The sequence below is a fragment of the Drosophila sulfurigaster genome, chromosome 3 (assembly GCF_023558435.1).
Source record: "Drosophila sulfurigaster albostrigata strain 15112-1811.04 chromosome 3, ASM2355843v2, whole genome shotgun sequence".
NCBI lineage: Eukaryota > Metazoa > Arthropoda > Insecta > Diptera > Drosophilidae > Drosophila > Drosophila sulfurigaster.
The window spans coordinates 22,163,591-22,175,460 of record NC_084883.1 but is presented as its reverse complement, the minus strand read 5'-3'; the positions used below and the strand labels follow the sequence as shown (position 1 = coordinate 22,175,460).

At 38.2% G+C, this 11,870-nt stretch overlaps 4 protein-coding genes across 5 annotated transcripts; 2 read left to right on the top strand and 2 right to left on the bottom strand.

Moving 5' to 3' along the window:
• Positions 1-6,775: 6,775 nt before the first annotated feature.
• Positions 6,776-7,323, bottom strand: LOC133842317 (uncharacterized). The gene is made up of 2 exons (XM_062275368.1): positions 6,966-7,323; positions 6,776-6,909 (listed from the first exon to the last, which is right to left on the bottom strand). The coding sequence occupies exons 1-2, from the start codon at positions 7,206-7,208 to the stop codon at positions 6,907-6,909; spliced, it is 246 nt and encodes an 81-aa protein (XP_062131352.1). The 5' UTR covers positions 7,209-7,323; the 3' UTR covers positions 6,776-6,906.
• Positions 7,324-7,628: 305 nt separating this feature from the next.
• On the bottom strand, positions 7,629-8,714 carry LOC133841403 (uncharacterized). 2 transcript variants are annotated; one of them, XM_062273833.1, is made up of 4 exons: positions 8,309-8,714; positions 8,087-8,242; positions 7,870-8,034; positions 7,629-7,805 (listed from the first exon to the last, which is right to left on the bottom strand). In XM_062273833.1, the coding sequence occupies exons 1-4, from the start codon at positions 8,357-8,359 to the stop codon at positions 7,656-7,658; spliced, it is 522 nt and encodes a 173-aa protein (XP_062129817.1). In that variant the 5' UTR covers positions 8,360-8,714; the 3' UTR covers positions 7,629-7,655. The 2 variants fall into 2 exon arrangements, with proteins under 2 accessions (XP_062129817.1, XP_062129819.1); XM_062273835.1 differs by having other exon boundaries at positions 7,870-8,022.
• Positions 8,715-8,856: 142 nt separating this feature from the next.
• Positions 8,857-10,534, top strand: LOC133841400 (origin recognition complex subunit 4). Its single transcript, XM_062273830.1, has 3 exons — positions 8,857-9,154; positions 9,222-9,631; positions 9,696-10,534. The coding sequence occupies exons 1-3, from the start codon at positions 8,963-8,965 to the stop codon at positions 10,462-10,464; spliced, it is 1,371 nt and encodes a 456-aa protein (XP_062129814.1). The 5' UTR covers positions 8,857-8,962; the 3' UTR covers positions 10,465-10,534.
• Positions 10,535-10,681: 147 nt separating this feature from the next.
• LOC133841402 (uncharacterized) lies at positions 10,682-11,538 on the top strand. Its single transcript, XM_062273832.1, has 2 exons — positions 10,682-10,913; positions 10,971-11,538. The coding sequence occupies exons 1-2, from the start codon at positions 10,722-10,724 to the stop codon at positions 11,418-11,420; spliced, it is 642 nt and encodes a 213-aa protein (XP_062129816.1). The 5' UTR covers positions 10,682-10,721; the 3' UTR covers positions 11,421-11,538.
• Positions 11,539-11,870: the final 332 nt, after the last annotated feature.

The window sequence follows — 11,870 nt, the reverse complement described above, 5'->3', positions numbered from 1 at the left end:
CTTTTTTTGGGTTTGACTTAGATTTAAAAAATTTAATTTTAACTGAGTGTAGTGAATGTTTGAAATTATTCTTTTCGAAAAAAATGTGTGTGTTCCAACTATGTTAATTTAAGTAAATTAAGTAAATTGTTAAAAAATGTCTATTATATTTTATTACAAGATTTAAATTTTTTTGTTTATTTTTAAGTTTTATAATACTTTTATTATATTAGCAAAATTAAAATAAAACACAAGTGAAAAAGCTACAAAAGAGTGTGCTTTACAGTTAGATACCCGCTAACAATTTAAAATGAAAACAAGTCAGTGCGGAAAAATTTACCGAAGAATAATTGAAAAATTAGTAAAATATACCGAAGGACATATCTGGTATATCGTTAAAGTACTGCATACGAAATATACCAAAGCAGCTAAAACCCGATTAAAAGTTTGTAGTAATTTGTTTACAAATTTTGTGTATATTTTATTAGCAAAATAAAACAATTGCCAACTTGATCATCAAAAATATATAAAAATATATGTTTAATTTAATTTGTTTAGATGTAATTTTATTTGATATGCAAGCATATTATTTATTTCTTTTTTAAGATGAAAATTCTACCTTAGTTTAAATCCTTTCCATATTATATTTAAATTAAACTGTTTTTTATTTTCTAAAAATAAACTATAGTAAAAACTTTTAACATAATTGTAACTAAACTAAACTAAAACTAACTAACTAAACTAACTAAATTATATTGCAAAATTGTCATTAGGTATACAAAAAAAAAAGAAACATGTATAAAAACGAAGATCTAAAATATAAGTTTTTGCGTCAAGTTCAGCTTCTCAAATTATTCTATTCAATGCAATCATAGATCATATCATATCAGTTATACGAAGTACTATATTATTATTATTTTGTGTAAGCCACAATCAAAACAGACTGATCGGCATTAACTTATGTAACACAAATATCACAATTCAAAAAAAGTTGCAAATAAACTAGAAAAACCCAAACGTAATTAAAAATAATTGAATTTTAGTTTTGTTTTTCTTCTTTACTGTGCTGTGTGATTGTTTTTCTCGAATCGAATGAGAGTAGCCGCAAAGTGATAAATATATACATACAATATCGTTGTTGTAATAATAAAATCTATGAATTTCAAGCGTACTTTGGGGATAGCTTCGAGCTATTGGGGGTTTGGTCCATGGGTTGGTTGCCAATTGACAAGCAAAGTTTCCACGCTTGGCAAGGCTGGCGGCAAATTGACGGCAATTTATTAATTCAAAAAAACGAAAAATGGCCAGCAGCAACAAAAATGGAAATGGAAATGAAAATGGAAATAGACAAAACGCAAATCCTATTTGTCAATTTATTTGCGCAAGTATGCGTGCAACAATAGCAACAGCAACAGCAGCAACAGCAGCAGCAGCAACAACAAATTGTCAATTGCTTAAGCAAATTGCGCATAATTGACATTTTTTCCAATTGCTCAACAGGCATTGTTTGGCTCCCACACGGAGGCCACACAGTCATCGCTTCATAGAAGCAGTCATAGCCATTCCCGTTTAGATCCAGCAGCTACCCCGCTATCCACTCTGCTCTCCTCTCCTCTCCACTGTTCACCTCTGTAGTTTCTCTAGCCACAATGTCGTCACGCCCGGACTATAAAACTGTCCGCGCCAATGATTTAATTTCCCAAATATTGTTGGGGCATAAATCTTGCCACGGCCGCAACAAGTGTCAACAACGTTGCAACCCCGTTGTAGGTGGGCTCAAAGGCAACAAAGTTGCCGCCGATTGCATGAAATCAATTGTGGCACCTTTTTTTTGTTGGTTTGATATTCGATTAGAGTTTATGGTTTGTTTTTGCTGCAGCAGCGGCAGCTCATTAGTTGCAACAAAACGTAGAACAAGAGAAAACCCTCTTGCCCTCTCTTGCGGCATCAGCTGGACGCTGTGCCACACCTACAACAAGGAGAATGTGTCGCATTGTGTGGCACTGACAATTATGGCCCTTTTGTTGCTCAATCTGCCGCAACACTTGTGTCCTCCTGCTTGCTCCTGCTGCGTTTCATAATTTCCGCCTAAAAGGATTTCACAGTTCAAGGCATTATGAATGTCTGCCTGTGTCTCTCTGTATGCGAGTGTGTGTGTGTGTTGTCCATAGATAATCCCATTGGCATTATAATGAGCCGCTTTTGTGTGCTGTCTCTTTGTCTCGACTCGAAATCAAACACTTATGTCATAGACCAACACGAGCATTGGCCAAGTTCTAAAGCTAAAGCACGCAAGCCAAATGTGTCGCCATGCTGGCGTCGTCTCTGAAACGGAAACGACTTCGACAACGACTACGACTACGAATAGAAATAGAAATATAGTAGTAAGTCTCAACACACACACACACTCACTCAAAAAAATCTTAGATACTCGTTCCATGGCGTGTTTGCGTGGCGGCAAAAGTGGCCCCTATCATTATAGCTGTCGTCTTAGCTGAAATTGGAATTGGGATGCGAGTGCGAGTGCGAGAGCGAGTGGCGTGGCTTCGAGAGTGGTCAGCGACGTCGGGCGGATGCGCTTCCAGACAGTCGACAGCCAGCAGCTAGCAGCAGCCATCACTAGCCGCAGAGATCTCATAAGATTTCTAGGCCCAAAAAAAAAAAACAGAAACATGTTGCATGTAGCCTTTTGTTTGGGGTTTTTTCGGATTTTTTTTTTCCTAAAGAGGGGGGTGGAAGCAGTTACCCAAAAATGAAGAAAAAAATTGATTTACGACTTCCGTTGGTAATGAAAATTCACTTCAACAATAATTTTTAAACATTTTTTTTCTGGTTTCTTGAGCTACTTCATTTTGTTGGCCAATACGAAGTTGTTGTTGGCTGCTTTGGTGTTTGCTTTTATAGACTCATTTAAGGCGATTATTTAGCAATTTTTTAACGTATTGCCATACGAAATTTATTACGACAATGGCGCAAAGGCAGCCAGAAGTTTGCCAAGATTGAAGCAGCAACAGCAACAGCAGCAGCTCCAGTTAGTGGCGAAATTTATGGGCCAGAAAGTGAATCATTTAAGTTAATGACTTTCAAACGTGTTCCACACACACACACAGTGAAGCTGACTTGGCTGATTGACTTGGCATCAAAGTCCGAGATGATGTTCAGCCTGCTGACGCATTGGCCAAGACAAGTAGCTGCGGTGATTGATAATCCGTTGATTGAATTATGAGCGCAAGTGTAATTTGGCCAAGCAACTAAGTGTGTGTATGTGTGTGTATGTGTGTGTATGTGTGTGTATGTGTGTGTGTGTCTAGGCTTAGACAGCTGAACCAACTAAATGCAGATCCTAACTATGCTTCATGGCAGCAGCAGCAGCCGTGGGCGTTATTTGGCGGCAAATCAAACTAAGCCCAAGAAATTGGCAAATTGGCTTTCGGCTTGCGGCACAACTTGAAACGTTTCAAATTTTGTTGTTGTTGTTGTTGTTTTGATTTTTGATTGTGTCTTGTGTCTCATTGCCAATGGCGTTTTGAATTTCCAAGTCACATTTATGAGCTGCCGCATTGTCTTATTATAATGTTGAAGTTTTGTGCCAGCCAAACAAGAAATCAGCACACAAAACCAGCAGAACAACTGTGTTTGCCACTTGCTGCGTTGTCTACCTGTTAGCCAAGTTAAGCAAAACTGGATTAAGTCCCTTTTGCTTTGTTATTTTTTTGCGATGCTGTTGCTGTTGCTTGATGCTTGGTGCTGGCCCTAATCCGACTTCATGTAATTGCAAGCAGACATGGCGCCAGTCAGTCAAAGCCATTGCCAATACCATTTACCATTTAGCCATTGTATGGCAGTTAATAGGATCAGCAATGCTCTGTCTGAGCCTGGCGTGAAATCCGCAAATGTTGTTTACCTTTTGCGAAAAGGGGTCACAGCCCAGAAAACCCTTGTCTTAGGCGTCAAGTGCACTATTCACACACACTCAAAAACACACACACAGGTGTATGTGTGTTTACTTTGGACTGCTGCTGATTTTGGCTGTTTGGCCATTGTTTTTACAATTCGAGTTCAAGTGACACCTACAAAATGCTGCAAAACGAACTCCTCGTATTTATTATTATTATTTTATTTATTATTTTTATTCGTTGCCCACATTCTCTTAGTACTCTTGCTTACAAATGTTCTTAGCCTTCTTCCTATTCTTGGCAACAGCTACGGCCGTGAGTCAACAAAAAAAACACACACACAGCAAAGTTCGCATCGATGGGAAAATTGTGCAAACAATAAAAACGCAGAAAATAGGCACATCGAAAGCTCTCAAGCCAAATCAAGATATAACGAACAACAACAGCAACATATACTCTACATGTATATATATATTATATAAATATATATATGGGTGTGTGAGTGTACCCTATAGCCATTATTATATTTCACTCGATAGCAATTATTGCTACCGTTTAATTGTGCGCATTGCGATTTTGTGGGACGCCGCCGTTGATTTTTCACACGCGTTCTCTGAGTTCAGTTCGGTTCCTCTTCTCTTCACTTCTCTTCTCCTCCCGCTGAACTAGTTCCTGTATTCCCGATTCCCAGCCATAGCTTCGCATTGCTTCACTTGACTTGATTCCACCTCCCTCAATCTGTATCCGTGATTTCTGCAGCTGGCAATGCCCACGACAGAGTCCAGATAGAGCCAACAGCCAACAGCTCGACTCTCGACTCTCGTCTGTGAATGCAGCCACGTGGCTAATGATCCGCAAATTATTCCCCTCACCTCGCCTCAGCATTGCCCCAAATACGAGCTGAGTTTGTATTCAAGTAAGACTCTATGAAAATTTAATACATTTCCCGCAACTACAGAACTGTGCAAAAATGTTTGAAACGAACGCGTAATTTCCACACTTTGCCTTTTCTGCCGAGTGCCATCGAATGAAAGTTTTGGCCAATAATTTGCATAGGGAACTTTATGGTAATTGCTTGTGACCTATGGCACCCAAGAAACAACCGAGTAATACTCACACTTGCCTTGAGCACTTCCATCATATTGCCATCAGCTGCTTTGGCCTACACATGCATAAAAAAAGCGAGCTTATAAATAGATTACAATATTGAATATGCAATGCGACTTGAAATTATTGATATATAGATTGCTGCACAAATAGGATATGAAATATGCACATATATGTTAAAAAATTTAAGAAACTAGCTACTTTTTCGCAGTTGAACGAGATTAAAATTGCAATCAATTATTACTTGTTTAATTGTTTGTTTAATCCCTCCCCGGTAGAATTTCAACAGTAGAATCTATTTTTGGTATATGCACTAATTATTATCTTTATTATTCTTCAAATAAAAATCTACAGTGTTGCTGGTTAATCTAGTGTATATTGTAGTCTATGGTATATTTTGCGTCTAGTAGTATATCAATATACCAATTATAGCTTATGGTATACTATATTTAAGTAATTCATTCAGTGCATTTATTTGGATATTTTAACCATCTTTTTTCCACAACAGCTTTTCCTATTTATTTAGATTGTTTAAATTAACATACCACGAGCCTATTTATAGATTAACAATTATACATATTGACTATTATAATAAGGAGAGATCAGGACCAGATTTATATTACATAAAGATAAAGACATACACTCAAAATAGAGACAGATTAGGATAGGTTAATAAACAGATCCTGCAGGTGCAGTTTTTTAGGCGTCTTTTGACCTTCGACCTCATAAGAATTTGAGTAAGTACATTTATTACAATATTTCTTGGCCTGCAACTGCAAAATATTCGAACTATAATACCGCTTTCGAATTGGGTAACGGGTATTTCACAGTCAAGCACACTGAAACTCTTACTTGTATATCTTCAATGTTGCATCAAATGAAGTAGTTAACTTTAATACCCGCTAAATTGATCCAGAGTAATAATGGAAAAGTGAATATGCGACTGTCTACTTCCTTACTGTATAAAAACTGTTTCCATTTTACAAGCGTCGAGTCATTCGCAATGTTAAATACAAAAAAAATTTAAAAGAAAAAAAGTGCAAGCAACTCGGTCGCAGTTAATTACCTGTGCGAACTTTTCAACTAGACATGACTGAGGGAAGCAACAAACGAAAAAGAAAAATAAAAAAAACAAACCCAACAGCTCCAGCTCCAGTCGTTACAGTAAGCACTCGGTAAGTTTTAATCAGCGCCACTGGAACCGGTTATCTAGCTGACATTTTCACCTTGTTAATTATGCGCATGGTCATGCAAATCAAATCGCAGCGCGATTCTGAGCCATAAAAATGAAGTGGCGGCTCAAAGTTGCATTGTCAGCGACCGATGGCCGAGAGAAGAGGCGACTACGATGATCTCTTAATTGCATGGCATGAGTGAAAACTGGCAACTGGCAACTGGCAATTGGCAACTGGCAACTAGAGCTGGACAGAAGTCAAGTCCATTCATTGTGGTAAGAGGACAACACCTGTCCAGCCAGCTGAATCTCATCCAGAACATTGCTAATACCATCGAATTGTTATTCCTTTGCCAGCCAGCAGCTGAGATACAGGCATTAGATGCACACCACTTGAGTGATCGCCATTATGCCAAATTGCTGACAAGTCTGACCTCATCCCGCAGATGACAGGTCTAGGTGTAGTTGAGGGTGTAGCTGCAGGTGCAGAGCGAGTGCACACAGAAAAACACAAAATCGAAATGGCAATACTCATGCTGCTATGACAGTAAAGTGGCGCCATCTGTTGTTAGGTGGCCAAATCAAATAGCAGAGCGGAAGTAAAAACTACCGAAAAGAATTCTTAATGCAGAAGTGTAAATGATGTATTAAAGCGTTGCAAATAATCTGATACTTTCAGCTTAGCAATAATGCATTCGAGTGGGTTTGAAACGACCATATTCCCCATTAGTTGTCGGTGGCACCTTCGCTTCACTGTTCACATAGGAAGTTTTATTCAATTCCTCTTCCCCGGCATCAAACGAACTTACATGTTTAACGGTAGTGGTATATTTATTGTGCAGCCTTTTGCGTTGGGCATATTTCATAAATGTTTCATCTCCGTACGTATGACGACTGTCGCAATAGATCTGAGCAACGCGACTAAATTCAATATTCTGACGGCCCGGATACCAGCTAAAGTTCTTTTGCCAACGCTCCTTAGATCGATCATCGTTATCGGCTACCAAACGGTAATACTTCAGCTGATCTGTGGTAATGACTTCCTTAGCCATTGTTGAATAAAGATATTATTTTGGGGTTTCAATGTTTACTATGTATTGTCAATACCGATTTGTAGTCTACTAAAAATTTGGCTTACAATTTGAAAAACATTTCAGAAATGCCCTTATCGAAAAAGTACTATTATTATTGCGAATATTTCATTTTTATTTTTAGAATATAGTTAATTTTAAATTGATAAAACTTGTACAGATACCAAGCGCTTTCCGCAAAAGTCCAAAAATACAGAAGGCTATAAATAGTTCATTATCAATGTTGATTGCCAGCAATTAGTAATATTGTTCGGTTCATAACTCGGTCATTAAACTGAATTGGACTATGACATTTTTGGTGTAGATGAGTTTGATAATTGTCAACATAATATTACTAAACAAATTACCAAAATGTCGCTGAAAAACTAAAATTCCTCATTCAACTTTTTATTTATTTTTGCAATAGTTTTAAAATTTTGTAAAGTACACAATGATCTCAGCAAATGGAACTTTTCGAATACTCCAGGTGGTATTTAGTATATATCGGCCATCAGGAACAATATATTTAATTAGCGTATTGACATGTTGCACCGGAAGCTTTTCTATAAGTATATCATGCTAATCATGATATATATATTTTAATTATTACAAGAATATGTCTCCAATTAAAAAGAATACTTACATCAAAGGGACAAGTGTGATTGAGATTCGAAAACTCCTCAAAGATGCCAAATAAGACGTTAACGAGCGCATTATTACGTTCCCTCAGAAATCTGCAACCATCAACAGTGACATTATATCGATCAAAGATGTGCCTGTTGTCTCTCTTGTACACCTTCAAAGAGACCTGTTAAAAAATAAGTTAGAGACTGCACTTATATTGTTTTTAAGTTGTTTACCCAAGTGTTATCAACAGGCAAGGACAAAAACTTAGTTTTCATGGAAAAATATTTGTAAGTACGATTAACGGACCTTAGATAGCAATAGTCAAATGTCAACACTTCTGGGTTTCTTATAATACACTTGGCATTGTTAAATTCAAAAAATGCATAAATCTGCAAAATAAACGTATAAAATAATACAAAATAATTCAAAATGTTTCACTATTTAATGCAACTCACTCCAATTGGGCTTATTAAAGCAACGAGTAGCGAAAATCGCCGTGAAATCATTACACAGCTGTAGGGGAAAAACGACTATTTCGTTTAAGCTATCGAATAATATTGCTCCAATGGCGATTCTGTTTTATACGCGCCATTGCAACTTATAATTACAAATTGATATATAGATTTTTATCTTAAATGCTACTCTATTATTTTATTTAAATATTTCGGAAATTATATCATTTCTTTTTAGTGTTTATAGCAAAGATGTTATAATTCCGATTATTTCAGTTGTAAACAAGTAATTTTCTTTAGCCAATTGAAATTGTTTAAAGCTACTGATAAAAAAAAGCCGTTACGTTTGAAAAAATATGCATCACTGTTCCACAACTGTTGTGCTTACAAAACGATCGAAGCAAATATGTCTACAGCTTCGTTAAGTTTCGATAAATTTTGAGTTGACTTCAGTGAGGAGCAAAGCGCGCGTGGAGCAACTTAACGGCGCAACTGTTGACAACTCTGAACTGAATATTGTGACAATCGGTTTTCTTGAATATATCCATCCATCGATAATGTTACATCTCTAGCACAGCTGATATTTTGGCGGCAATTTTTAATAACAACAAGCTGTAAACAGAAGCATAATCCCAGTGAAAATAATAATTCAAAACTATGCCCGAGGCTGGACAGGAGGTAATTAAAGCACGTCGTTTCCTAAAGGATCGACTGCAACGCGACTACACTACCCTTCGTGGCTATGAAGCCGAGCGTTCCAATGTACGCCAACTACTTCAGCGCACAGCAGAAATGGGAGAATCAAATTCCTTGTTATTAATAGGACCGCGAGGAGCTGGTAAAACTACTGTAAGTACAAACATTAGATACAGTAGATGTACAAACACTAATTTTAATATATGATTACTGTTTACAGCTCATTAATTCAGTGCTTACCGATCTGTTAGAAAACATGGCGTTTGTGGACAACACGCTTATTGTGCATCTCGATGGCAATCTCCACACAGACGATCGTATAGCCCTTAAATCCATTACAGTACAGATGCGCTTGGAGAATGCAGCCGATGGCAAAGTATTTGGATCTTTTGCTGAGAATCTTGCATTTTTGCTGCAGTGCCTAAAGGCGGGCGATAAGAAGTCCAAAAGCGTCGTTTTCGTATTGGAAGAGTTTGATCTATTTTGCGCACATCACAATCAAACCCTACTCTATAATCTCTTTGATGTATCACAGTCGGCACAAGCTCCGATTTGTGTCTTGGGCGTCACTTGTCGCCTGGACGTAATTGAGCTGCTCGAGAAACGCGTCAAATCCAGATTTTCACACAGGTAATGTGGTCGCCTGCTTCCGAATAACCTTCATAATAGTTAAACATAATCTATTTATTTGCAGGCAAGTATTTCTATTTCCCAGTGCCCATCAATTTGAGGAATACGCAGCGCTCTTTCAAGAGTTAATCAGCATACCAAGCAGCAAGGAGCTAAAGAGCAATGTGGATCGAATTGACAGTCTAGAACTGCTCAAATCTGAGGCATTCACCTTTCAACGCAATCATTTCGATAGCGTCGAGTATACATTTGATAAGAGATTTGTCGACAACTGGAACAAAGAGATTTCGAAGCTGATGAAGTCGCCAACTGTAGAGAAAACACTCAAAATGCTCTACGATTTTGATGTCAGTCAGGCGTTTCTAAAGATGTTCATCTTCCGCTTGGTGGCAAAGATAAAACGCGAGGCGCCACACATAACAGCTGAACTGGTGGCAGCATTGGCCACTCAATATGAATGCGATGATAAAGTGGATCTACTCTGCGGTCTCTCAGTACTGGAACTGTGTCTCATCATTGCCATCAAACATCATTCGACTATCTACGATCGCGATCCATTCAATTTCGAGATAGTTTTTGGACGCTTTAATAAGTTCGCCAAAGTCTCCAGCACAATGCAGGGAGTTGAACGTGCCATTGTGCTGAAAGCATTCGAGCATTTGCGCATCGTCGAGCTCATCATGCCGTTATCAAACAGTGGACTGGGCAAGGTTCAAAAAGAGTTCGAAATGCACAAATTGGCACTCACATACGGACAGATCCAGCAGGCGGTACAACGTTATCAGGCATTGCCCACAGAAGTCGCACAATGGGCGCAAAGTTCATTGATCTGATCTTTAGCATTCCTTAATATTACACTTTATTTATTTCCCTATTTAAATACACTTATAAAAAAAAAAACAACCTTATCTTAATTATGTATTTAGGCCAATTGCGGTATGTTAACTACCAAATCGATAATGCAAATTCTTAGCGCAGCTGTTGCCCGCATTTGCCAGAGCAGTTTATTCCCCATCAGTGAGAGTTTTATTTCAATATAAAAACCTTTGATCAGCCCTTAGTTTAGCGTAGTTGAACTGTGGCCAGCAGAATGAGATCGATCAATATCCTGGCTATTGCAGTGCTGCTTCTAGTTGGCCTTCTTGGCAACTTAAGCAATGCCGATGAGAGTCCTGGCTTCTTTTTGAAGATCACTAAAAACGTGCCGCGCCTCGGCAAGCGCACAGAAAGCTTCGTCATGAAGAATATAAAGACCATACCTCGCATTGGACGAAGCGATCAAGTCAGTTAAATAGCTAATGATTCATCAGCAGGTTATTTTTAAAATGTTCTTCTTTAGTCCACCTCTGTTAACCCACTTTTGGCCTGGCTCTGGAGCTCGGACTTGGATGTGGAGCAGCCGCAGCTCAGTAAGCGACGTCTGCCTTCGAACGGTGGCAACGCAGCCAATGTCGAACGTGAGTTAAACGTTGTGCAGCCAGTTAATTCGAATACACTGCTGGAGCTCTTGGATCGGAATGCCATACCAACTGAGCATGTCAAGTTTGTGCACTGGAAGGACTTTGATCGTGCCCTGCAAGCGGACAATGACCTATACTCGAAAGTTATTCACCTCGGACGTAATCCAGACCAACGTCTGAAGCAGGATCTCAGTTACAGCAGCTACATTCCCATTTACGGATCCAATGATGAGCAGGGTCAAGATTTTATGCTCTATAAGGATGATAGGGACTTGTATAGTAATGCTGCTCGCTACGATCGCAATTTCTTGCAGTACAATCGTTTGTAATGGAACACAAGGAACTTGGTTTATAATATAATATAATTCCTTTATTAGGCTAATGTTGATGTATATCTGTGCGCAAATGGTTATAATAAAACCACGAATTATTTCGAAGCTTCGTGAGTATTTTTAATTTTTTCCTGGATTCAGTTAATGACGTTGACGTTCTCATCACGAAATCCGGGAAGAAACAGGCAACTGCCTGTCTGACAGATGGCTGCGCATTAACGTTCCTCTTAACGGTTTGTTTCCTGTAGATTGCGGTTAAATCGGCTTACACATTTGTCTTGTTTTTCGGTATCAGTAGTTCAAGATGTGTCAACAACCTAACGGATGTGCAGTGATCATATATTTTGAATTGACTGTACCTACAAGCCTCCCTCCTTAAAGTTCAATGCGATGCAATTAGATTGATCAAATGTAATTCTCGTGAATAAACATCAAACATTAAATTAG

Coding starts and splice junctions, on each gene's coding strand:
- LOC133842317 (XM_062275368.1), bottom strand. CDS start 7,208: ATGGCTAAGGAAGTCATTACCACAGATCAGCTGAAGTATTACCGTTTG.
- LOC133841403 (XM_062273833.1), bottom strand. CDS start 8,359: ATGATTTCACGGCGATTTTCGCTACTCGTTGCTTTAATAAGCCCAATT. Junction 8,243..8,308: donor CTTTAATAAGCCCAATTGGA/GTGAGTTGCATT, acceptor TTTATTTTGCAG/ATTTATGCATTTTTTGAATT. Junction 7,806..7,869: donor ATCACACTTGTCCCTTTGAT/GTAAGTATTCTT, acceptor TATCATGATTAG/CATGATATACTTATAGAAAA.
- LOC133841400 (XM_062273830.1), top strand. CDS start 8,963: ATGCCCGAGGCTGGACAGGAGGTAATTAAAGCACGTCGTTTCCTAAAG. Junction 9,155..9,221: donor GAGGAGCTGGTAAAACTACT/GTAAGTACAAAC, acceptor TACTGTTTACAG/CTCATTAATTCAGTGCTTAC. Junction 9,632..9,695: donor AAATCCAGATTTTCACACAG/GTAATGTGGTCG, acceptor ATTTATTTGCAG/GCAAGTATTTCTATTTCCCA.
- LOC133841402 (XM_062273832.1), top strand. CDS start 10,722: ATGAGATCGATCAATATCCTGGCTATTGCAGTGCTGCTTCTAGTTGGC. Junction 10,914..10,970: donor GCATTGGACGAAGCGATCAA/GTCAGTTAAATA, acceptor GTTCTTCTTTAG/TCCACCTCTGTTAACCCACT.